This window comes from Magnolia sinica, chromosome 8, assembly GCF_029962835.1.
Source record: "Magnolia sinica isolate HGM2019 chromosome 8, MsV1, whole genome shotgun sequence".
Classification (NCBI taxonomy): Eukaryota; Viridiplantae; Streptophyta; class Magnoliopsida; order Magnoliales; family Magnoliaceae; genus Magnolia; species Magnolia sinica.
Window position 1 is genome coordinate 19,314,819 of NC_080580.1, and position 26,633 is coordinate 19,341,451.

General features: G+C 39.7%; 2 protein-coding genes across 2 annotated transcripts; one reads left to right on the forward strand and one right to left on the reverse strand.

Annotated features, from left to right (window-relative positions):
• The first annotated feature begins 10,742 nt into the window (after positions 1 to 10,742).
• On the forward strand, positions 10,743 to 13,196 carry LOC131253889 (exocyst complex component EXO70H1-like). Its single transcript, XM_058255007.1, has one exon. The coding sequence runs from the start codon at positions 11,029 to 11,031 to the stop codon at positions 12,931 to 12,933; it is 1,905 nt and encodes a 634-aa protein (XP_058110990.1). The 5' UTR covers positions 10,743 to 11,028; the 3' UTR covers positions 12,934 to 13,196.
• A 2,728-nt stretch (positions 13,197 to 15,924) lies between these two features.
• Positions 15,925 to 25,986, reverse strand: LOC131254151 (cytochrome c oxidase subunit 3-like). Its single transcript, XM_058255156.1, has 2 exons — positions 25,855 to 25,986; positions 15,925 to 16,248 (listed from the first exon to the last, which is right to left on the reverse strand). Exons 1-2 carry the CDS (start codon positions 25,984 to 25,986, stop codon positions 15,925 to 15,927), a joined length of 456 nt encoding a protein of 151 aa, XP_058111139.1.
• Between the last annotated feature and the right edge of the window lie 647 nt (positions 25,987 to 26,633).

The window sequence follows — 26,633 nt, forward strand, 5'->3', positions numbered from 1 at the left end:
CACGTTTTTTTAAAAGAAAAAAATAGGGCATTTATAGGAGGAGACACATTTAGGAAGATCAACAACCCATAAAAAGCAAGGAGGGCCTCCTATCATATCTCTACAATTTATCTACAATTCTCTTTCAAACTACCCAGCCCAACCTAGTCTAAGAACATTGCTCCACAAACTGATCCCAAGAGCTCTGAAGCTTCCCAGAAGATCCTGCAAACCTAAGTACCACTCCCTAGTCTACGTGACACTTTTATTATGCATGTTAGATTTGATGCTCATATATCTTTTTAATTTTTTTAAATGGTGGGGGATTGTTGGTTTTGATAATAAACTTAAAAATTAAATTTTTTTTTTTTTAAAAAAAAACAAAACTAAGAGAGAGAAAGGGAGAAAAGCTACATTTTTTTCCTTGAAAAAGATCCTTTAGAACTTGCTTGTGGGAATAGTCCCATATCAGATAAAGAAGGAAAAATTTTCCACTTTATAAATGAATGCATGTATATATCTTTTGTTGAGCTCTTGAATATGTTATGCCAAGCACCACACACACACACACACACACACACACACACACACACACACACATACACGTGCACTCGCACTGTGCCGTGGTGCATCCTGTCGTGCATATTAGGCTCAGGCATTGTTACATGGCTTATTTTTTTTCCTTTTCTATTTTATTTGTTTTTCTCTGTTGACCGATTCTTTAGTTTAAAGAAGTCCATTGGTGTAACGATGTTATGACTGCTTACGCAACAACATTGTGTAACATTGGCAAACACCTATGCACCATGTGTCTACCCTATAGGCATATTGGTTTGACTACAAATACATCTTATTAGAGAAAAAACCTAATTCGTTTTTAACAGTGGAAAAAACCCTTGCAAAATTTAGCTACGGTCTCCCACTGGCTCTCTTGATTCCTCCATTAACAAACTTTTTTTCTTTATTATTTCCTGTTATTTTGATCATTAACCACTTGGTGTAGTCAATTATTTTTGCTGATCGGCGGTTATATCCTAAAGGCATTCATTACAGTAAACTGTGCATTTGGATTAGAGAACCAGGTGTGAATTGTCTTCAGGAAAGAAACTTGGATCCGCACCTCCGTTGACAATTAGTTCTTATTTTTTTAATTTCATCGAATCCTTCTTCGACCCATGTGCACATATTCCAATTTAAGCACTATTTAATTTTATTATTAACTATTATTGGTAATTTCTTGCAGATAATATTTGTTTTCATAATTCTTTGCACTGAAATAACACCTTTCTTTTTAAAGAACCATTTATTTAAGGAAGTAAAACTGTACATCCTTTCCATATTTCGTAGGAGGAGCCCAAACAATACACCGGGAAGCAAACTGTACATCCTCTCCATATTCCGTAGGAGGTGTTAATATATATTGATTTTTAATAAAAAAATATTATATAATATATATAAAAAATGTTTGCAAAAACACCTTTTGCATGGGTTTTGGGAATAGTCCCACATTGGAAAAGGAGAAGAAGATTTTTGGGTTTAAATGAGGATGGTGGAGTATTGTAATGTTTACCCACCTAGTCCGAGGAGAATCGAAATGCGCACGCGCTCGCGCTCGGGCTTGGGCTCGGTCTAGATCATGGTCACGAGCATGGGCATAGACACGGTGTAAGGGTGTGGGCATGTGAGGCAGTGTGGCTATAGAGGCGCTAGTGGCACACATTGCACTTCGCATGTCTAATGCAGAAACTGCTGCATGTGGCAATCCCAATAGCTAGAAACGGCTAGCCAATATCTCACAACAGTTAACATGCAGCAGCTATTATCTCACATGCACAACAACTAAAAACTGCCAATAACGGCTAGTTTCTCCAATAGCTAGAAACTGCCAATAACGGCTAGTTTCTCCAACAGCTAGAAAATGGTCAATTGAGATTTATTTCCCTGGACCATAACCCTCAGCCACCAATGCTTATACAATAGGGTCTGGATGAGTTTTCGATCCATCATAACTCACTCCAGCAGAACCCATACGAACCATAGCCACTCCACTCCTATAGACCAGAAATTCCAGCAAGATAGCAGGGTTCATCTGAACCATTGCTTAAAGAACAGACCGGCAGTGTGGTCTAAAACGATTCATCTGAACCACTAGCTGAAGAACAGACCAGTGCGATGGTCTAATTCACACTTCTTCTTCTTTATTTTTCTGAAAATTTTTCTTTATTTTTCTATCAAATACTGTGTATAACAGAGTTCTATTAGTGGGTCTTCGAGTTTGTTAAACACAGACTTACACCAGGCTTGTCGTATCCTAAAAGCAATTTGCCCGTAACCTTTTCATCATACTCAATTTACTTGAGTAGGGGCAAATAACGCTTTAAGAACCGCGTTCTAAACGTGCTTTAGCCTCTCCTTATTTCCAGATCATTCTGGTTTTTCAGTTTCCATATTTTACAGAAAATATGATTTCTGTATTTCTCTCTACAATCTTAAAGCGTTATTTCTGATGGAAGCCGATAGTGTATCATTTATCAAGTTGATGAATCAAGACTTAATTCGTCTTAACCGGTTTAATGGAACCAATTTTACTAGATGGCAAGACAAACTCAAGCTTCTTTTGACAACGCTGAAGATCTATTATATTTTAGATCCAACTCTGCAGCCGCTACCTGAAGCATCCGACAAAGACACGCCTGAACAGGTTGTTGCCCGCACCAAACGAGCTGAAGACGAACTTCTATGCCATGTACACATTTTGAGTGCGCTCTCCAACCGTCTGTACGATCTGTACACACAAACATCATCAGCAAAAGAAATCTAGACCACTCTTGAATTCAAATACAAGGCTGAAGAAGAAGGTACCAACAAGTTTCTGATTGCCAAGTACTTCGACTATAACATGGTAGATTACAAACCGCTGCTAGCCCAAATCCAAGAACTGCAGCTAATAGTTAACAAAATCAAAGCCATTAAAATTAACTTCCCTAATTATTCCAAGTCAGGGCTATTATTGCTAAATTACCCCCGATGTGGAAAGACTATAGAAAGAAGTTGCTACATAAAACCAAGGACTATACACTGAAACAAATCCAGAAACATCTCAGAATTGAGGAAGAATCCTACAATCGCGATAAAAAGAATGACAATGGGAATTCCTCGTCCAAAGTACATGCAGTAAAAAATATAAATAACAAGAACCTTGAGAAGGACGATTCCCTGAAACCGAATAAAGAGAAATTTAAGAAAAATACCCAAAAGAAGAATAGAAAGTTCCAAGGCCCATGCCATGTTTGTGGGAAAAACGAGCACTATGCTCGAGTCGGTCGTTATTGCAAATCTAAAAAAGAAGCAAGTGCAGCAGAGAAAGGCGATATTGTGGCTATGGTTACTGAGGTAAATACCATCTAAGAAAATGTTCCCGATTAGTGGTACAACATTGCTGCTACCATACATGTGTGCTACGACAAATCAGCCTTCAAAACCTAAGAGGAATTGACCAATGGTCAAGAAGTCCAAATGGGTAATGAAGTTCGATCGAAGGTTGTCAGTAAAGGAACTGTAGAACTGATATTCACCTTCTGTTAAAAAAAAGTGATTATAACAAATGTCCTAAACGTTCGAGACATGAGGCAAAACTTAGTTTCTGAGGATCTTTTGGGCAAACCAAGAATAAGGTAGGTATACAAGTTAGGAAAACTGATTCTTTCTAAAAATAGAAATTTTGTCGGAAATGGATATACTTATAATGGTATGGTCAAGTTTTCGTTGAATGAAAGGAGCACTTTTACGTATATGGTTGAATCCGTTGGATTATTGCATGATAGACTAGCCTATATAGGGTATAGTACCTTAAAGTTCATGGCTAAGAATAGTTTAATCTCATATACAGAAAATGAAACCGATAAATATGAAGTGTGCATACGATCCAAAATGACAAAGAAACATTTTCCAAGTGTTAAGAGATCGTCTCAAGTATTGGATCTTATGCACAGTGATATCTGTGAGTTAAACGTCATTTTTAATCGTAGAGGTAAAAGGTACTTTATAACCTTTATTGATGACTGCTCTAAATATGTGTATTTGTACCTATTAAAGAACAAAGATGAAGCATTAAACATGTTTAAGGTATATAAAGCAGAATTAGAAAATCAACTAAGCAAGAAGATAAAAATTCTCCGTAGCGATAGAGGAGGAGAATACTTCTCTAATGATTCTATAACTTTTGTGAAGAACATAAACTAACACATCAATGTACTGCGCCATACACACATCAACAAAATGGAATAGTAGAAAGGAAGAATAAAACATTAGTAGAGATGGTCAACTCAATGCTAATACGAGCAAAGTTGTCATTCAGTCTATGAGGTGAGGCACTACTTGCAGCGTGTCATATATTAAACAAAATTTCATCTAAAAAATATAAAACATCTCCATATGAAACATGAAAATATAGAAAACCTAACCTAGGATATCTTAAAGTGTGGGGGTGTCTTTCATAATGCAGAACTCTTTATCCAAAAAGAACAAAGTTAGGACCCAGAGCTATTAAGTTCGCCTTTGTAGGGTACGCACAAAATATTAAAGCTTATAAACTTTTAAATCTAGAGTCAAATACCATAACAGAATCAAGAGACGTTAAGTTCTTTGAGAACTCACTATCCTTGAAGTCAAAGGATAATGAAGTCCAAACTCCTGATAGAGAAGCAGATAGTATAGCTCGACAAATAGTGGAAGCTCTTATTGAACCTCGTAGGAGTCAATGGATAAGAATAGAGAAGAGTCTAGATGATAACTATATAGACTCTCAGCGCATCTTTTCCATCTTATAGAAGGAGATAAAGAAAATATTATAAGAAAAATATATATAGTAATGACTATAGAAGATGATCCTAAAACGTATAAAGAGGCTGTATCCTCTAGAGATTCAACTTTCTGGAAAAAAGCTATTAATGATGAAATGGAATCTACAACATCAAATCAAACATGGGAACTAGTAAACTTACATCCAGGTTCTAGACCCATAGGTTGCAAGTGGGTATTTAGGAAAAAATATCACACTCATGGGACTATCCAAACCTTTAAAGCTTGACTAGTAGCTAAGGGTTTTAGATAAAAAGAAGGGATAGATTATTTTGACACATATTCTCCTGCAGATAGGATAACATCCATTAGGATATTATTTACGCTAGCTTCCATACATCATCTTCACATCCACCAAATGGATGTAAAGATTGCATTTCTAAATGGTGACTTCAATGAGGAGGTATACATGGAACAACCTGAAGGATTCATTCTACCAGGAAATGAAAATAAAATATGTATATTAATCAAATCTCTATATGGATTAAAACGAGCACCAAAACAGTGGCATGAAAAGTTTGATTCAAAAATATTATCTCATGGTTTCATACATAATGTAGCTGATAAATGCATATATTCTAAAGTAAATGCTACTGTATAATTATTATTTGTCTGTATATTGATGACATATTAATAATTAGTAGTAAAATGAAAGGTGTGACTAAAACAAATAGGTTTTTATCTTCCGTATTCAAAATGAAGGATCTTGGACAAGTAAATACCATCCTAGGTATCAAAGTTAAAAAGCATTATGTGGGTTATGCTTTGTGTCAATCTCATTATATTGAAAAGATACTAAACAAGTTTAACCATCTAAATATAAAAGAAGAAAAAAAAATCATTTGATCCAAGTATCAAGCTAAAAGAGAATAACGGAAAAATAGTTGTACAATTGGAATATGCGAGTGCTATAGGGAGTCTTATGTATCTTATGTAATGTACTAGACCTAATATCGCATATGCTGTGAGTAAACTTAGTAGGTTTACTAGTAACCCTAGTATTGAACACTGGAATGCAATTAGTAGAGTCATTGGCTACTCAAAAGCAACCAAAGACTTATGATTATTTTATTCAGAGTTTTCCGCCATATTGGAAGGATATACTGATGCGAGTTCGATATCGAGTGCATGATAGAACAAGTCTACTACAGGGTGGGTATTCACCTTAGGAGGTGTAATTATATCTTGGGGATCCAAGAAATAGACCTGCATAATGCACTTAATTATGGAGTCTAAATTTATAGCCCTGGCTACAACAGATAAAGAGGCTGAGTGGCTAAAAGATCTTTTATTAAAAATTCTTTTTTCTGTAAAGCCTATATTGGTTGTATCACTACATTGTGATAATGAAGCCACATTAACTAGAGCCTATAGCGGCACCTATAATGGAAAGTCTAGACATATAAGTCTTCGATATGATTATGTCAGACAATTGATTCGAGATGCAATCATTGCTATTTTCTATGTGAAATGAAGTAATAACCTAGCGGACCCCTTTACCAAACTTCTACTGAGAGAAGTAGTAAACATAACATTTAGAGGGCTGGAGTTAAAACTCTTTAACTAAAGTTCCACCAGTGATGGTAACCCAACATAAAATAATAAAAAAATCTCTAATTTCAGGTTTAATGGGTAAAAATAAGTTACTGAAATGTGGAAAGTTTTCAGTACTAAATTATTTTAGACCTCATCCATAATAAATAAGTGCTGAGCATTACGAAAGAGGTTTGAGTTGTAGAACTCTTAATGAAATCCAGACTAAAGGACAAGTGTCTTATAGTAATAAAGACATTAGAAGCATTTCACCTATCTGAACGTAGAGATAGTGTCGTCTTTCATGAGAGTTAGAGTTTTCTCTCGGGATCGTTTATGAAATGGGATAAGCACATGACCATTAATCGTGTTGAGCAAGATTGTGGGAAGTCTAATATACACATAGTGAAAATGTGTGTGGTTTCTCCGGCTCTATTATTTAGGAATAACGGGTTCAACGCTATGGCTACCAGTCATTTCGATAAAGCTTTGAGATACTTACACTAAGGGAATATTCAAATCGAAAGATATCTTTCTTTATGCAGATAAGCTATTTTTATTCTAACAGAAATATTTTTCTGAAAAAATATATTTTAAAAAATCAAGTGAGGGATTGTTAATATATATTGATTTTTAATAAAAAATATTATATATTATATACAATGTTTGCAAAAATACTTTTTCATGGGTTTTGGGAATAGTCCCATATTGGAAAATGAGAAGAATTTTTTTTGTTTAAATGAGGATAGTGGAGTATTGTAATGTTTACTCACCTAGTCCGAGGAGAATCAAGATTGCGTGTTCCAGTGTGCGCGCACTCGCGCTCAGGCTCCGGGACGAGCACGTCGTGGGCTCAGGCTCAGTCTCTGTCTTGATCTCGATCACGGTCATGGGCACTGACACGAGCTCGGTGTAAGGGCGTGGGCATGTGAGGTAGTGTGACTACAGAGGCGCTAGTGGCACACTTTGCACTTCGCACGTCCACATCATGTCGCAGAGGCTTACTCCTTCGCGACCTTACGCGAACCGGCACGAGACGTGTGCGAGTCGCGGTGCGACTAAGAGGCTAAGGCAGATGGTTGGCTAGAAGACTAGATGATTGAATGAGGTTCCTCAGTTTATATAGAGACTGGAAATATAACTATTGGAGGGAGGTGCAACTCCTTATGCAATTCATTACAGACCATGCAGAAACTATTACATGTGACTAGCTCAACAGCTAGAAACGGCTAGCCAGTATCTCACAATAGTCAACATGTAGCAATTGTTATAGCACATGCACAACAACTAGAAACTGCCAATAACGACTTGTTTCTCCGATAGCTAGAAAACGGTCAATTGAGATTTATTTCCTTGGACCATAACACTCAGCCACTAATGCCTATATAACAGGGTCTGGATGGGTTTCTAATCCATCACAACTCACTCCAGCAGAACTCATACGAACCATAGTCACTCCACTCCTATAAACTAGAAATTCCAGCAAGACAGCAGGGTTCATCTAAACCATTGCCTAAAGAACAGACTAGCAGTGTGGTCTAGAGTGGTTCATCTGAACCACTAGCTGAAGAACAGACCAGTGCGATGGTCAAATTCACACTTCTTCTTCTTTCTTTTTCTGGAATTTTTCTTTTATTTTTCTGTCAGATACTGTGTATAACAAAGTTCCATTAGTAGGTCTTCGGGTTTGCTGAACGCAGACTCACACCATACTCATCGTATCCTAGAAGCAATTTGCCCATAACACTTTCAGCATACTTAATTTACTTGACTAGGGGCAAATAACGCTTTAAGGACGGCGTTCCAAACATGCTTCAGCCTATCTTTATTTCCAGATTATTTTAGCTTTTTGGTTTCCATATTTGTACAGAAAATATAATTTCTGTATTTTTAGCAACAGGAGGAGCCCAAACAATACACCAGGCCTGCCATCCTATGGAAACTAGGATCATTAGTCCAATCTAAGGTTCCCTGGCCCTACTCTGTCAAAAATGAGCCGCCCTCTCACATGCATTGACAAATCCGCCCTGAGAGAATGGCCCTTGAGAGCCGCTTCCCTATCTGGCCAAACCATCAACAAAATTAGCTTCTTTTGGTGAATGAAAAATCTTAGCACTATTCGATGCCTGAGGTTTTCCAGTCGGGCCCACCAGTACCACAGACTCCACATAGAAGGCCAGACCTGTTGAAGAGGTCCACCATATTCTTAAAGTCGCTCGCAACCCCGTCCATACGCTGAAGAGAAAACAAAGAGAAATAACACCTACTAATGAATGGTAGAGATCTCTTAATTACATGTATATTGTGCACGCTGCAGCATCTAAGAAAGACACGTTATCTTTCATTTTTCGATGTGAACATTAGGGCCCATGATTTAATAATGCTGAACTAACATCCCGCCATAGTTCGACCACGGAATAAATACATCCTTGGTGGATGGGGACGCAGATTGAGATTAGCTACAGAACCGGACAGTAGCTAGCGAGGCTACTGGAGTGACGTCACCACATTCTTTGGGCCCACTATGATGTATGTGTTGTATCCACACCATCCACCCGATTGGAGAGATCATTTTATGGCATGATCCAAAGACTGAGGCAGATCCGAACTTCAAATCGACCCCACTACGGAAAAAAGTGGGGACAGTGATTCCCACCGTTAAAACATTTCTAAGGCCACCGTGATGTTTATTTGAAATCCAACCTGTTTATAAGTTAACTAAGACATGTAATAAGAGAAAAAACAAATATCAGTTTGATCCTAAACTTCTGTGGCCAAAAAAGTTTTTAATGGTATGCGTTCAATCTCCACTATTTTCTATGGTGGGTCCATTTGAGCTTGGATCTATCTTAGTCTATCGGTCATACCATAAAATGATCTCTCCAAGCGGATGGATGGTGTGGATACAACACATACATCATGGTGGGGCCCAAAGAATTTGGTGACGTCACTCCAGTAGCCAGACTTGCTACTGTCGGGCTCAGTAGCTAATCCGCGTCCGATGGAAAACCCTAACGCTTCAATTGACGATGGAATACAAAATATACGGTTGAGAAAAGGAAATACATCACCGATCCACTGTCAAGTGAAAATATCTAAAAATTGGATTAAGAGCTTTGGCAACAGGTAAGATTTCTTCCAACGGTGTGGATCACTGAACCATAGGGCCACTTGAACATATCGAGACCGCAGTATACGGACGCGGATTAGATACTGACAGGTTGAGTACCGAGACTGACGTCACCAAGTTCCGTGGACCCGACTATGATGTATGTGTTGTATCCACAACGTCCATTCATTTGGAGATATTATTTTAAGGCGTGACCTAGAGAATGAGGCAGATCCAAAGAGTTAGTGGACCCCACCAAAGAAAACAGCGGGGAGAACCTTCCTAAGGCCCACCATGATGTTTTTTATTTTTTTTTTGAAATCCAACCTGTTCAAAAAGTTAACAAGGACATTAAAGAAGGGAAAACACAAATATCAGCTTGATATAAAACTTTCTTGGCCTTTAGAATTTTTTAACGGTGGTGTCACTCTCCCCACTGTTTTCTGTGGTGGGGTCCACTGGAGCTTTGGATGTGACTCATTCTTTAGATCTTATCCTAAAATGATATCTGAAAATGGATGGACGGAGTGGATACAAAACATACATTATGGTGGGGCCCACATAACTTGGTGACGTCACTTCAGTAGCAGTCTCGCCACTCAACCTGTCAGTAGCCAATCCACGCCCGCAGTATACGCTATCAAATACCCTGCACGAGATGGCACTTCCAGAGGGAAACGGATTGGCTACTCCCCCTTGCCATCAGCCCCGTGGCTGATGGTCAGTGCTCTGTGGACCCTACCATGATGTATATATTTCATCCATTCCGTTCATCTATTTTTACATTTCATTTTATGGATCGACCCCAAAATGAGAAGGATATAATTCTCAGGTGAACCACACCACAGGAAAACAATAGCGATTGGATATCCATCATTAAAATCCTCCAAAGGCCCAATGTACCGTTTATTTGACATCCAATCTATTGAATAGGTCAAATAGGCCCAGATGAAATCATATTGATCAAAAACTCTTATTGCCCCCAAAATGTTTTTAATGGTCGACGCTCATTGAACATTGTTTCTTGTAATGTGGTACAATTGAGATTGGGATATACCTAATTTTTGGTCTCATTTCATGAAATGATCTAAAAAAATATATGGACGGCATGGATGAAACAAATACATCATTTTGGGGCCCACAGAGCACCGACCATCAGCCATTGACTGGTGGCAGGGGGGAGTAGCCAATCCGTTCCTCTTCCAGGCGTTAAAAAGACGTGCCGCCCCCATATCTTTCCTTCTTTCGGCTGAGTAAAATATCAACTATTCACACTAGCAACGCCATTTTCGTCATTTCATACCCAAAGACGACGCGAGTTAGGAGTCAACTCCCTTCTACGACCGTTAGTCACCTCCATGAACCCTTCCATCCTTCCTCACCATCTCCCTCCAAAACACCAGGAACTACAGCATCGTCTCTTCCCAGGCCCAATACAACACAATCACATACAACCACCCAAACACCCACAAATATACAATCCAAAAATAAAAAAAAATAAAATAAAATCCCAAGTCTAACCTCACCAATCTCATCAAATCACTCACATGCCGACTAAGGGAACGAGGAATCTCTTCTCCCACCACCACTCAAAATCTCCTTCCTCTTCCATCCCCTCTCCTTCCCATACTCGGTCCTCCCCTTATCACTCCCATACTCGTCCCTCCTCTCCTCTCCATCTCTCCTCCGAATCGTTGCTGGACGGAACCATTGCTACCGCCGAATCCATCATCACCAAGTGGGACCCAGACTCATCTTCCTACTCTAAGATCACATCTCTCTTCTACGAAAACCGCCGTGAAGCGAGAGAATTCCTACAATCAGTGAGAGAACTCCAGCAATCAATGCATTCCTACGTGAACCATAACTCCAGCTCTCAGAAGCTCGTCCACGCTCAAACTCTCATGCAGACCGCAATGAAACGGCTCCAGAAGGAATTCTATCAGATCCTAGCCACTAATCGAGATCAACTGGACCCAGAGTCTGTATCTGACTGCAGCTCGACTGGGACGAGATCAACCCTGTCAGATTATGAAGATGATGTGGGGTCCGAGGATGAGATCCAAATTGCCGGGAACTCAATACAGGAGGTTGAACGGGGGGCATCAATGGCCGTGGCAGATCTCCGGGCCATTGCTGACTGCATGATCTCATCTGGGTATGGCAAGGAATGCGCAAAGATATACAAAATCATGAGAAAATCGATCGTGGATGAAGGAATCTATCGGCTTGGCTTCCAACAGATGAGTTCCAAACATATACAGAAGATGGACTGGGAGGTCTTGGAGCACAAGATCAAGAACTGGGTGAACGTGTCGAAGATTGCTGTTAAAACACTCTTCTACAGCGAACGGATCCTATGTGATTACGTCTTCACAACCTCAAACACGATCAAAGAATCCTGCTTCTCTGACATCGCCAAGGATGCTGCGACCCACCTCTTTGCATTCCCAGAAGCTGTCGCAAAATGCAAGAAATCACCTGAGAAGTTGTTCCGATTCTTGGACCTCTACAACACAATCTCCGACCTCTGGCCCTATATAGAGTTCATCTTCTCCTATGAGTCGACATCCACCATCAAAACACAGGCCATCAACTCTCTCATCAAACTCGGCGATGGAATCCGAACCATGCTAGCTGAATTCGAATCAGCAATGCAGAAGGATTCAACACGATCACCCATTCCAGGCGGTGGGCTCCACCCACTGACCCGTTATGCAATGAACTATTTATGTTTCCTCGGCGACTATAAACAAGTACTTGAAGATATCTTTGCTGACTATCCATTAAAAGTGCAGCATCCAATGCCGGAGACAATGCTCCAAAATTCACTCACAACAGAGAATCTGCTGGCAGCAATTTCGACCAGACTCGAATGGTTGATCTCGGTCCTTCTTTGCAAGCTGGACGGAAAATCCAAGCTCTACAAAGATGTTGGATTGTTGTATCTCTTCCTCGCTAACAATCTACAACACGTTGTATCAAAAGTACGCAGCTGTGATCTACGGCACATACTCGGTGCTGACTGGATTTCGAAGCATGAGTCGAAAGTCCGGCAGTATGTGGCGTATTACGAGCGGATGGCATGGATCAAGGTGGCTTCCACATTGCCACAGAATCCAACCGCCGAGATGGCACCCAAAATGGTAAAAGAGCATTTTCGGGAGTTCAATTCAGCCTTCGAAGCCACATATCGTAGCCAATCTAGTTGGGTTGTGCTGGATGGAAAATTAAGGGACGAGATTAAAGTTTCGGTGGGCAAGAAGATCGTGCCAGTGTATCGGGCATTTTATGAAAAGAATCGGGTTCTGTTGAGAGGTGACAGACGCAATTTTGTGAGATTTGCTCCAGAAGATTTGGAGAATTATTTATCGGATTTGTTTCATGGGAACGAAATTTCGGGTTCCGGGTCCGTATCTGTTTCATCTTCACACTTGCAGGGGTCGACGTGATGGACATTTTATACTGTTTTTTTTATACGTTTGTACTTGATCTTGTATGATAATACGGGAAGGTCAGCCAGTTTTTGTGGCGTGAGCTACCTCTTCAATTTATTCACATTTCTAACTATTTTCTTTCTTCGCCGTAGCTTTGATGGCCACTAATTAGATGGATAGTATTATTTAATTGGTGCGATTTTTCATGTTTAAGCCATCTGTCGGGGCTAGACCCGATTCAGACGTCACCTGGATATTGAGGGCGGATCCTCTGCAAATGCCTGTAGAGGAATTATTTTACAAATAGGGTTACTTTTGTCCTTACCTTCGTAAAGGCGCTTCTCACTGCTCTCGTATTGGGCTGCCGCTGCTAGACTCGCGGAGTGAAGAATCGTTTTTATCTTCAATATTGCAGTAATGCCATTAGAATTGGGCGCTGGGCGGGCGTTTGCAATCCCTGAATAGGGCCACCTTCAAGAAACACGTCGATCGTCACCGTCCATAGTGTCGGTCGTATACTTTTTTGTTAGGTGGAAAAATGAAGGGGTTTTGAGTTGTTGTTGGGCCTACCAAGTGTTAAAAAACTGTAAGTTTTGGATCATAAAAATCTATCTGCCTGGGTACCTGATATTTTGATGCACCTCATTTTTTTACTCATTTCACAAAATGAGTAGAAAAATTCAATGGATATTGAAGGTCACAAATTTTGTGGATGTACGTCGGTTCCCACGTACAAGTGCGCTTCTGCAGGAGGACAACACTGGGATAGATGCACCCGCCGCCCAACCCAATACAGTCCTGACCCTTTTCCGTGGGGCCCACTTTGTTGTCTGTATTCTGTATCTAACCCGTACATCCATTTTTTAAGATGAATTTTTTATTTTTATTTTTATTATTTTATTATTTTTTATTTTTGTATTTAGTAAAGAATTAAAATGATCAATATATCAGGTGGACCATACCCTATGAATTAGTGGAGATTGAGCGTTGTTCAATTAAAAATGTATATCGGCTCACACGTATATGTTTAGTTACTATTTATATGTCATCCAGTCTGTTTATAATGTCCCAATTCCGTTGATGAAGTTAAAACGCAAATATCAACATTGTCCTTAGCTTTCTAGGCCTTTAACAGTGAATCACCAGTTTTCTCAAGATATGTTCTTCCTGATAAATTCATCTGTTTCATTTTTGGAAAAATGTCCTACAAAAATTTAGAAAATCAATTGGACGGCATGGATCCAGTGTACATTCGAAAACGTGGGGCCCAACGTTAAGAAACGCACCGTACCGGTTTAGCATGGAGCCTCACCGAATCAGCTCTCCAATAAATACATGGATGAGACACATACATCATGTCGCGGTCCACGGAGCACCGACCACCGGCCATTGGCCATGGGGTTCCTGGCCTTTTAAGTAAAGTGGATTTTACTCCAAAAGTGGTGATGGCCTGTTAGGTCGATGTACGACATGGCAAAGAAATATTGGATTGAACGAGGCTCGTTTGTGATGGCAAAAGAGAGCTGACTCGATTACGGCTTTGTTGGGTCAAGTGAGCTCAACTATGGTTCTTTGGGTTTAACTGACTCCGATATGGCTTGAAACAGGTGTCTAACTCGCAGACCTATTATGACATGTCAGAAAATTTTAGTCAAGAACTGGGCTCATTTTAAGGGAATCCGTTCTGCTGTTAACGTGGGTATTTGGGTCTCCAGACGACGGCTTTTAGTTCATTGATCCGACAAGGCATAAAAGAAAGGGATTGAAAGGTTTGGCTCGGGTTACCAGAAGGAATTATACCTGATTGATATATGATAGGTCCATCTGGCATTTCCTTGTGTCCTCCTATGATAAGAGTGATACATGACTGTTAACATTGACAATGACCCATTTGACCATTATGAGACGCTTCCATTGGACAGTATCGGGTGGAATGGTGGAATTCAGGATGGGGAAACTAGAGTGGGGAAAAGGACAGTATCTGGTGGAATTCAAGACAGAGAAACTAAAGTGGGGAAAAGTCTCGTAATCTTTTGAGTATCGAGACAGCCGGTGACCTCATTAGGGACGCACCTCCCATGTGGTTTAGAATGAGTATCCACATAGCCAGAATTTACTATGGGGACTGAATTCTACAAGGATAGTCCGAGAACCGACGTGCGGGCGAAGAGGAAAGGAGTTGGTTGGAAGACTAAGTTTCCCCGTGTGGTGACTCTTTTTGGAGTGGGTGAGACTCGCCAGTGCCGGAACAACTCTATTTCCTTTCTTGAGGAACTCGCAAAAATGTCAATGGTATGAACAAATGAGGAAGACATACAGGGCATTGTGGGTCCCTTTCCTTGTTGGCCCGAATGCAGTTCTAACGGGGTTCATATAGTCGAGTGTGGGTCTTTGTACATGTTTTAGCTAAGCTTGCACCTTTCATCAGGAAACGACTCCTGTCCAGGAAGTGGCATACCATATGTAATGATATAATACTTCACGAGAAATAATAAGAAAAGAAAAGAAAAAAAAAAGGTAAGGCCAGAAATTGCAGTAGAAAAAAGAGAGGTTTGTGATGATTTTGAAATCTTTTCTACTAGGTAATCTATTATCCTTATGCATGAAGATAATAAATTTGGTCATTGTGGTCGGACTCTATTATGAATTTCTGACCACATTCTCCATAGGACCCTCTTAGGGTGGCCCCCATTTCACTTTACCAACCCCAAGGAAACTCCGAATACAGGCCGTCATTGTTTGTATAGATAGACTTTTTGGGTGCTAAGATCTAAAGTCGAGAGGGCGCTATCATAGTTCTAGTATATAGATAGGGATGCCTTGATTTGTGTATCAACGCAACGTCTGGAGATCTATCACATGGCCCGGTTTTAGCTTTTGGGAATTGGCTCATCGCCAAAGCTCGAGAGTTAACACCCTTTCATCGTTTGATTTGGGAGATTTTCTCAGTTGGACTTTGGAAGTAGCTGATCTTGATTCCAGTAAAGGATAAATCACCGAGAACACTTAGGTTCCTCTAGCCTTTTCAGCGTGAGAATCTGATGTGGGTAGATGGTTACGTCGACCCTCTGTTCCAGTATTTCGTCCCTCCATTCCTTGAAAGCCAGTGGATATTAGAGCGAGTGAAACGGTAGCTACTAAAGCGTAAACTGCTCGTTTTTCCTTCCTCGCGAGTATAGCATGATGAGCCCAAGTTACGGCAGCTCTGGATGAAGGGGGAATAGGGGTATTAAGAAAAGGGATTTCTCGAGGATCTAAAACCCCAATCCCTTTTAGGGGCCAAATACCTCCGATCTCTACCGTAGGTGCCAAAGAAGAATGAGAAGAAGCCTAAAAAAGAGCAAAAAGGAACATAACCTCCGATACGATGAACGGAATAAAACCATATCGAGGTCCTAATTGTACAACAAACTTCGATGAATGAATGACACCCACCCTCACTCCTTTTGAAGTGAAGATGCGGACTACCTGCACCTGGACAGAAAGACCCTATGAGGCTTTACTGTTCCCTAGGATTGGCTTTGGGCCTTTCCTGTGTAGCTTAGGTGGAGGGGGCTTACTACTTAGATATTTTCAGCAGTTATCCGCTCTGCACTTGGCTACCCAACGTTTACCATGGGCACGATAACTACTACACTAGAGGTGCATCCTTCCCGGTCCTCTCGTACTAGGGAAAGGTCCTCTCAATGCTCTAACGCCCACACCGGATATGGACCGAACTGTCTGATGACATTCTGAAACCAGCTCATGTACCCAATTTCTAATGGATCAAGATACCCATTCGCTCTGGTATAAATAGTAACTATCTGGTCTTCCACCGTGAGAGGGGCTGATAGTCGTGCTTGTGACTGACCGTTTCCATGCGTTTTCTTTTGCAGGTTTTCATATGGTGAAAAAGCGGCAGTATCTCGGGAATAGTTGTCACGCCCCAAACTCGAAAATTGGATTCACAGGAATTCCGATCGCCGAATCAGGTGCCGATAGCCTCCGTAGTACCCCATTCTTGGTTCCTAGCATCCATATGCTAGATTCCGATTCTAGGATCCTACAAGAAGAATTTTTTTTTTGTACATTTAACTCATAATAAGCAGAACCACAAGATTACCCAATTCACAAAGGCAACATCATCATCATATATCCACTAATATAATCATTTCAGTAGAATGCTGAAAAGGAAATACATAAATCGAAAATCAAGCTTCAGAAGACCACTGTACGCTCCGAGCTCAACACTGCTGCAACCTAACATCACCTGCACACATCTATAGTACATAAGCTTATAAAAAGCTTAAAGGGTGGTGTAAGTGTGTGCACAAGGTAAGTGTCAAGTATTCAATACAATGTCATAGTCATATAATATCGGAAATATTGGTAATCCATAAATCGTACAATGTCAGAATAAGTAGAAATACTGACAAGATCATGAATTATCAGAGTAAGCAGAAATATTGGCAGATCAGGAATTATCAGAGTAAACAAAAATACTGACAAGATTACAAATCATAAGATAATAGAGTAAGCAAAAATACTGACAAGTCCATGAGTCATACAATATTGAATATGCAATACGAATCAACTATGTAAATGAGGAGTCATAGAGAGCCAAATATCAGATGCAGAGGATGTAATACAGTATACATTCCTGATGAGTAATATAAATAGCGCCAGCTGTACCTAGACCATACAAATGCAGAACACAATAACCCAAATTGCCATATGTCACAGATGTAATGCAACATGCAGTGCGAATGGAATGACCATGCTGGAGTGTGAAGTCGGGATGGTAGTACAGAGTATCGTAGGCCATGGGGTCCATCACAATAGACTTCTATCCAAAGTAGTCCCATACCTAATTTGAATAGTCAGACTCAATGTGGTAAACTCCTGATCTTAGGTTAGTCGTGCGCCCCAAATGAAATCCTGACCATTGCGAAGGTACACGTAACAAATAGTTGCGCATCACTAGCTCGAGTGGATAGTGAATGATGAATGAATGAATGAGTATGCAACTCATGCTCAATAAGTCCACATATCAGTACAGTTCATCTTTGAGATCATTATCGAGGTTTAGTACACTCCAAATGGCATTGCCCCTCTCCTAACAGCACAGTCCAAGTGAGCATAAGAAACTTCACTATCTGCCTGACCAATAGTCTATCAATACCTATTCGGCACGTCGATAGCAAACCCATTCACGAGCTGGTCAGACTCAGCCTACTGTTGCCCCCTACCCTCGGCGGGTAAGGCTACACCCCCTCCTAACCGACCACGACATAGTGGAAGACGCGGCTTCCTGGTATTCGGCACTCGGGCGCATGTATCCACTCGGTCTCGATGTTGGGGTGTCCTCTGGTACTAAGTGGGTTTAGAGATTTTCACCCAGGGCCATTTATAGCAGCCCGATGCTAGAATAAATTTTTGGTGTCCATCTGGCCATCCACGATATGCCTGTGGAGGTTACAGCCCTGATGTCGCTAGGGCGTACAGTAATCATAATGCAAGATGCATGAGTTATACAATCTAATCATGCATCAATCTTACGCATACCGTGCGCTATATGAGATAACCTCCGCCTATCAGGGAGTCTCATAACAACATGCTCAATGACATATGCAATGATCAACCACATCTCATAAAAAACATGTGGATGATGCATTTGGGCATATATCATGATGCTATGCTGTCATATGCTCGTAATCAGTATCAATAATCGGCATCGACAATCAACCTTGACAATATGGTCATTTAACCAACATTGCCCCCAAGGAATGGCCCACATAAAGCCTAATATACAGTGGACCTATAGCCTCACACAAGGGACAAATATACAACACCATAGGCCTCACTCAAGAGCTTATTACACATCACGATGGGCCTCTCTCATGGGCCTAATCTACATCACAATGGGCTCCATCGCCTGACCCTCAAATGCATCATAATGGGCTTCATCACATGGGCCTCATATACATCCCATTGGGTCTTAAACACGGGCTGAATGCACATCACAATGGCCTCAAATACGAGTCGTATATACATTACAATGGGCTTCGGCAATCGGCCTCGATACCTGACCTCGACAATTGGAACCGATAATTGGTACTAATAATCAACATCGATAATCGGCACTGATAATCGACATAAGAGAAGGTTACAATGAGGACATTTAACCATCATTGCCCATCAATGTGGCCATTTAACTAACATTGCTCCTAAGCAGTGGTCTGCATAGAGTCAAACATATAGTGGGCCCCATGGCCCCACACAAAGGGCTAATATACATCGCAATGGGCATCACCCAAGGGCCACTTCACATGGGCTACGCATACATCACATCAAGACTCATCATATGGGCCAAAAATACCTCACAATGGGCCCCGACATATGGGTTGGAAACACATCACAATGGCCAGGGCATATGGGTCATAATTACATTATAATGGGCCTAAATGGGAGGTGGGCCTTGCACATGGGTCTCGAATACATCAAGTGGGCCACATCAATGGGCCATGCCAATGAGCCTCATATACATCCAGGGGTCCACATCATTGGGTCGTACCAATGGACCTCATGTACATCACAATGGGTCGCAACATATGGTGTCACCTATATGTCAGTTGGGCCACAATACATGGGCTAAAAAATACATTTGATTGGGCCTTACCAAGTGGGTCGTGCCAATGGCCTCGTATCCAACACTTCAAGGTAGGCCTTACACATATCAAATGGGCCCCAACAGATGAACATTGTGCCTGCTATACACACATTGAGGTGAGCCGCATAAGTGAACAACATAGATGAAATACATACAACATAGTGGGCCCTGCGAATACGCAGTAGGTGGGCTTATCGTCCAGCAAGTTGGATAGTGCAGGTCAAACACATACATCGTAGTTGGACCCATGGCATGTCCAGATAGACGGTGCTGGAATACAATACATACATTAAGTTGGACCCACCCCAGAAAAACAGATGGGCGGCGGGAATATACATGAGGTGGGTTATCACCATCCTGGGGTAGATGGATGGATAGTATAAGACACATACATCAAAGTGGAGTCCACCGCCTGACAAACTACACGGTATAGAATATATACACTAAGGTGGGTCCCATTTATTGGGGATGGATGGTACAAATATACATCATATGGGCCATAACCACATCATGTCAGGCCTTGCCCTTGGGTCTTGAATACATCACAATGGGTCGTGACATATGGATCTCATATATATAAAATGGGCCGCACTATATGGGCCTCATGTATATATCAAGGTGGGTGTAATCACATGGGCCTCATGTATATATCAAGGTGGGCGTAATCACATGGGCCTCATGTATATATCAAGGTGGGCATAATCACATGGGCCTCATGTATATATCAAGTTGGGCATAATCACATGGGCCTCATATGTATTAAAGTGGGCCTCAACAATGGGCCACAAATACATCAAATGGGCTACACCAATGGGCCCCATGTATATCAAATGGGCCACACCCAAATATAAGTGGTGAGAACGATTTCCACCATTAAAATTTCCAAGGCCCGCCATAACCTTTATTTCCCATCCAATCTGATCATAAGGTCCCAAAGGATTTCAATGGTAGTCGTTTAATCCTCACCGTGCAGTGTGGTCTACATGATAATTAGATCTATCTTATTTTTGCCCCAAGCCTTAAATTTATCTTTTAAAAAAATGGTTGGACAGTTTAGATGCAACACATGTATCATGGTGAGTCCCATAGGGGTGGACAACATAGATGAAGTACATACCTCATGGTGGGGTCCACACTAATGGAAGGTGTGGATTACAATACATACGTCAGTGAGTCCCATGTGGGGCCCACCATAATGTTTATTTTCCACCTAGCCTGTTGACAAGGTCACATAGACATGGGGCCCACCGAAATGTTTATTTTCCACCCAACCTGCTGATAAGGTCACGTGGACCTGGGGCCAACCGTAATGTTTATTTTCCACCCAACCTGCTGATAAGGTCACGTGGACCTGGGGCCCACCATGATGTTTGTTTTCCACCCAGCCTGTTGATGAGGTCTCACGGACCTGGGTGAAGAGTAAAAATAAATTTCATATATGATCCAAAACTTCTAACCCCAAAAGGGTTTTAGTGGCAGACGTTCCATCCAACTGTTTCCTGTGATGTGGGCCACCTAAGATTCTCATGAGGCTGATTTTTGGGGGGCCCACTGTCCTAAAAGGGACCTACCAAATGCACGGAGTGGATGTTCCACACACATCATGGTGGGGCCCACAGCTGGGACCATGGGTCCCTGCCAGTCCGTTCGCACCCAGCAGCCGCCTGCGCTACACGGTTAGCAGCAGCAGGCGCTGCTGCTTATTTATTTATTTTTTTTTGAAAAACCATTTTTCCGTGGTTGGGCCCGAATCATGTGGATCCACTCCAACCATTGCATTTCATGGCTCAGGACAAACCCATCAGGCCTAATATGCAGCATGTTCTGGTGAATAAAAATATCAAGGGGGGTTTTAACGGCAAACACTACTATTTCCTATGGTATAGCTCGCTTGATTATCGCATTGGCCTCATTTTTCGGTTCAACACCTAAAATAGGCTGAGAAATGGAATAGACGGCGTGGATTATATACATACATCGAGGTGGGGCCTACAAGAGCAGCCCACCCCAAGTATAGCTAGTTAATACACACACCCATGTCAGTTCGCACTTTACTGTTAGCCACGCCCATGGCTGCACGTCCAGTGTCCAGAGACGCTAGACGGTGTGGAATAACACAGTCACCATGGTGGGTCCCACATGCACGAGGCCCACCCACTACGTGAAAAATGGAAAAAAAGGACGGATTTCGAGATGGTTCTGGACCGTCTCTAAAATTGCTTGGTTTAAAGACGCTTTAGAGACGGCTGTAAACCGTCTCTAAAATTTTAGACGGCCCCTGACCGTCCCTAATATTGTCTTAAAAATTTGAACGTCTACAAATTATTTAAGACGGTCGTTGACCGTCTATATGCGGCCATCTGAGACGGTCAAAGACCGTCTCTAATAGAGACGGTTATCGACCGTCTTATATGCGGTCATTAGAGACGGTCATTGGCCGTCTGCATTAGAGACGGTCCTTGGCCGTCTTTTAGTTGTAATCTGAGACTGTCAAAGACCGTCTCTATTAGAGACGGTCCTTAGCCGTCTTATAGCCCTGTCAAAGACCGTCTCTATTAGAGACTGTTTAAGACCATCTCGATTAGAGACTGTCAACGACCGTCTCTAATGCTAAAATTTGATTTAAAAAATATTTAAGAAACTTAGAAAAAATAATTAACAAATGTTTAAGAAAATTTTAGATTTAAAAAAAAAAAAAAACTTTGATTTTAAAAAATTCTAGATTTTGAAAAAAAAAATTAAGAACTTCGAATAATGTTGTTAACTTTGAAAAAAAAAATTCGATAAAAAAATGATATTTTGAAAAAGAAAATATAAAAACTTAAATAAAATTGTGAAAAAATTGACAAATTGTAAAAAAATATATATTTTTTAAAAAAAGAAAACTAGATTTTGTATTTTGACAAAAAAAATTAAAAAGTTATATAAAAAGATTTCGATAAGAAAAATGATATTTTGAAAAGAAAATTTTAAAAATTAAACAAAATTGTGAAAAAATCGACAAATTGTCAAAAAATATATTTTTAAAAAAGAAAACTAGATTTTTTATTTTGACAAGAAAAATTGAAAAGTTATATAACAAAAGTGAAATTTAAAAAATGATATTTTGAAAAAGAAAATTTAAGAAATTAAACAAAATTGTGAAAAAATTGACAAATTGGAAAAAATATATATTTTTTAAAAAAGAAAATTAGATTTTGTATTTTGACAAGAAAAATTAAAAAGTTAGATAACAAAAGTGAAATATTTTATAATAAAAATGATATTTTGTTAAAAGAGTAAAAATATATACATTTTGAAAAAAAAATGTTATTTTTAAATAGAAATTGAAATTTATCTGTGAAAAATAAAATTACTAAATTATTAGGCACATCCACTAGTTGAACCTTTAATCATTTTTGGACAATCTAATCAGTTCAGATTGAAGAATAAATAACTTCAGATGTTTAAATCAAATTTCACTGAAATTGTGTGATCAATCTTATATGCCTAATATCTTTCTCATATGTAAACTGATTGAGGCGAGTAACTACTCAAATTGAGGGTATTGATCAGTAAAATAAAGTGAACAGACCAGACATATAAAATGGGCCAAATATTCTGGTCAAAATTGTGATGTGAGAACCTAAGAATTGATGTTAGTAAGTTTTGTGGGCCCCATCATGATGTGTGTCGAACATCAACACCGTGGATTTGATGTGTCCCCTTTAGGTTATGAGATATCTCAAAAATCATCTATATACGAAACTCAAGTGGGCCATACCATCTAAAACTATGTGAAGACATCCTAAAAAATATAAAAGCACTTGGTGGGGCCCACATGAGTTTTAGATGCGGCTGAAAATTGGTCTGACCCCTCATCCAAGTGGGACACACATAATGAGTGGGTTGGATATGTGAATCACATTTAGGCAGGCCCAATATATGATTATGAATTTTTTAATGAAACCCCTCTCCACTATATTGTGTGGTGTGGCCCACCGAAGTCATGGATTGACTTTATTTTTAAGCTCTTGGCCCACCCAAGTCATGGATTGACTTTTTCCATATCGTTCAATGCTTTTCTTAGATCATTTTAAGATATTAACTAAAAAATGGGGTGGGTCGAAGGCTTAAGTGGACTACAAAGTGGGGATTGAACGTCCACCATTAAAAATAACATTCACAGAAGTTTTGGATCAAGCTGATGTGAGAAAATCTTGTGGTATTGACCATTGATTAACCTTTGACTAAAATTTTTATGATTATACTATCTTAGATGTTTATTAATTGAGCCTTTTTCTTCCTTAACAGAATCCATTACTAGATTGTCTTTTTTGTCTTCATTCGTCTGTTGCCAAGTAAAGGCTCTAAGTATTCGATTTTTTCTTCCGTACAAATGGAACACCTTTTCAAATATTCGAGACAAAAATGGCCTTGAACATTTTTTATATGATTTTTTTTTTCAAATTTTTGAGACGAAAATGGCCTTAAACATTTTTTATACGATTTTTTTTTAAAATAAAAAAAATTGAGACGAAAATGGCCTTGAACATTTTTTATACGATTTCTATTTTTTCAAATTTTTGAGATGAAAATGACCTTGAACATTTTTTATACGACTTCTTTTTTTCAAATTTTTGAAACGAAAATCGCCTCAAACATTTTTTATACGATTTCTTTTATTACTATTTTCTAGTATTCTTCTCTCGCCATGATCTCCTGTACTTTCTAAACATGAGGTAAGTAAAGAGATTAAATGGACCACAAAGTTGGCCCACAATAATTCATATCTTTTTGTGTTTTCTCTTCATTTATATCTTTTTGGTATTATGAACATGTTAGATGTCAAATAAACATTACTATAGGCCCAAGGAAGGTATCAACGGTGGAAATCATTATTCCACACTATTTCATGTGGCATGGTCCAATCGAGTTTTGGATTTACCAAAAATTCGGGATCAACCCATACTGTTCATCCATTTTTCGAGATCATTTTAAAGAATTGTCCAAAAAATGATTCATATCCAAAGATTAATTAAATGGACCACACTATAAATAAGGGGAACAAATTGGCTACTCCCCCTGACACCATCCAATGGCTGGTGGTTGGTGCTCTGTGGGCCCCACCATAATGTATGTGTTTAATCCATGTCGTCCATCTATTTGGAGAGATCATTTTAGGGCAATGTCCAAAGAACGAGTTAAATCCAAAGCTCTAGTGGACCCCAGCACAGATGATGGACCCCAGCACAAATGATCATTTTAGGACAACCATTTAAAAAAAAAAAAAAACTTTTGAAGCAGTTGGATTTCAAATAAACATTACAATGGGCCTTAGGATAGTTTCAATGGTGGGAATCACCCTCCTTGTTGTTTTTTGTGGCGAGGTGTACTACAGACTTTTATGTCTCATTCTTTGGCTGATGACTTAAAATGATATCTCAAAATGGATGGATGGTGTAGATATAACAAATACATCATAGGTTTTTATATTTTTTAAATATTATATATATATATATATATATATATATATATGGAAAAGGTTATGTACGTCGAGCTCATGGGAACTCCCCCATGAGGTCGAGCTGTGTGGGCCACACCATGACGTGTGTCAAAAATCAACACCATGCATTTGATGGGTCCCCTTTAAATTTTGGGATATCCCAAAAATCAGTAGTATACGGAACTCAAGTGGGCCATACCATCTAAAATCATGTGAAGACATGCCTAAAACATATAAAAGTACTTTGTGGGCCCCCACCTGAAATTTGGATGCATCTGAAACTTGGTATGACCCCTCATCCAAGTGGCACACACATAATGGATGGGCTGGATTCGTGAACCACATCTCTGTAGGCCCAAAAAATAATTATGAATGTTTTAATAGAGGGTAACCCTTCTCAACTTTTGTATATTATGTGGCCTACACAAGTTACATATTGATTTGATTTTTAATCCTTAGGCCCACCATGGAATATTGCATCTAACTGATGGAGTAGATGTTTGACACGCATCATGGTGGGGCCCACAAAGCCATACCAGATCTAAAGCACAAGTTACATTATTTGGTGAATAGAAATAATGTGTGAGTTTTGTGTTTAATGTAAAATAGTGGTGACAGATTCTTAATAATAGTGGCAATGATATATAGAGTTATCCAGGCCATCTAAATAATGGGTCTAGTTATTAATGGTTAATATTTAAACTTTTTATTATATAAAACTATCTTAATCATCTATTAAATGGTCCCTTAAATGTAGGGATATTAATGTAGTTAATGTGTTAAAATATGGAAAACTCACAACTTGCGGATTTGAAACTAACATCTCATTTCGGAAGAGGAATTTTTCCCTCTTCTCATTTCCAATTCCCTCTTCTCCAGCGTCGTTGAACTCCCTGGAGAATGCCTCTCTGGATGACGGGCTGGAAGCCATCGCGCATCTTCCGGTTTGTGAACTCGTTGCGGCAGGTGCAGGTGGCGAGTGGACTGCATCTTTCCATGAGTATGAAAAGCTTTTCATACGAATGGATACTCCAAGGTCTATTGATTTTTATGGATTTTCTTTGTTTCATGTACAATTACTATAGTTTGGAAGATTAATTTTCTTTTTTTAAATGTAATTTTCGTGACTTCTCTTCCTACGGTTTTCATTTGCAATTCCTACGATTTTGATAGTGGAGATCTTTTTCTTTCTTAAGTTTGATACTAGATTCATACGTCTCCATCTTCAAGCAAATTGATGGGTTTGATCTCGTTGCATGGAGTTGCATGATCTCTAGATACACCCAATGGTCTAGCTTGACGATGCCTGTTGCATGTTTGATGAAATGCCTGACAGAAACAATCTCTTTAGAAAAATCCTATTTATGAGATGTGGAGGGAAAGTATTCAGCGGAATGGTTTTTTTTTTTACATGTGAATCGGCTTCAAGTGTTTATTGTGTGACATGCAGTAATTCTATTGGCGTCTTACTAAAAGTCTTTTCTTCCTTGAAACAACATCTTCTGTATTTGGGCAGAAGCCTGGCTTTGGAGGCTAGGCTTTTGATCAACTCCAACTCAAACAAGTCCTTTTGGTAGT

Excerpts from the sequence above, each read along its gene's own strand:
- LOC131253889 (XM_058255007.1), top strand. The coding sequence starts at position 11,029 with ATGCCGACTAAGGGAACGAGGAATCTCTTCTCCCACCACCACTCAAAA.
- LOC131254151 (XM_058255156.1), bottom strand. The coding sequence starts at position 25,986 with ATGGCTTCCAGCCCGTCATCCAGAGAGGCATTCTCCAGGGAGTTCAAC. Across the intron at positions 16,249-25,854 it reads TAGTTTCAAATCCGCAAGTT|GCTTCTTCTCATTCTTCTTT; the intron begins GTGAGTTTTCCA and ends GCTCTTTTTTAG.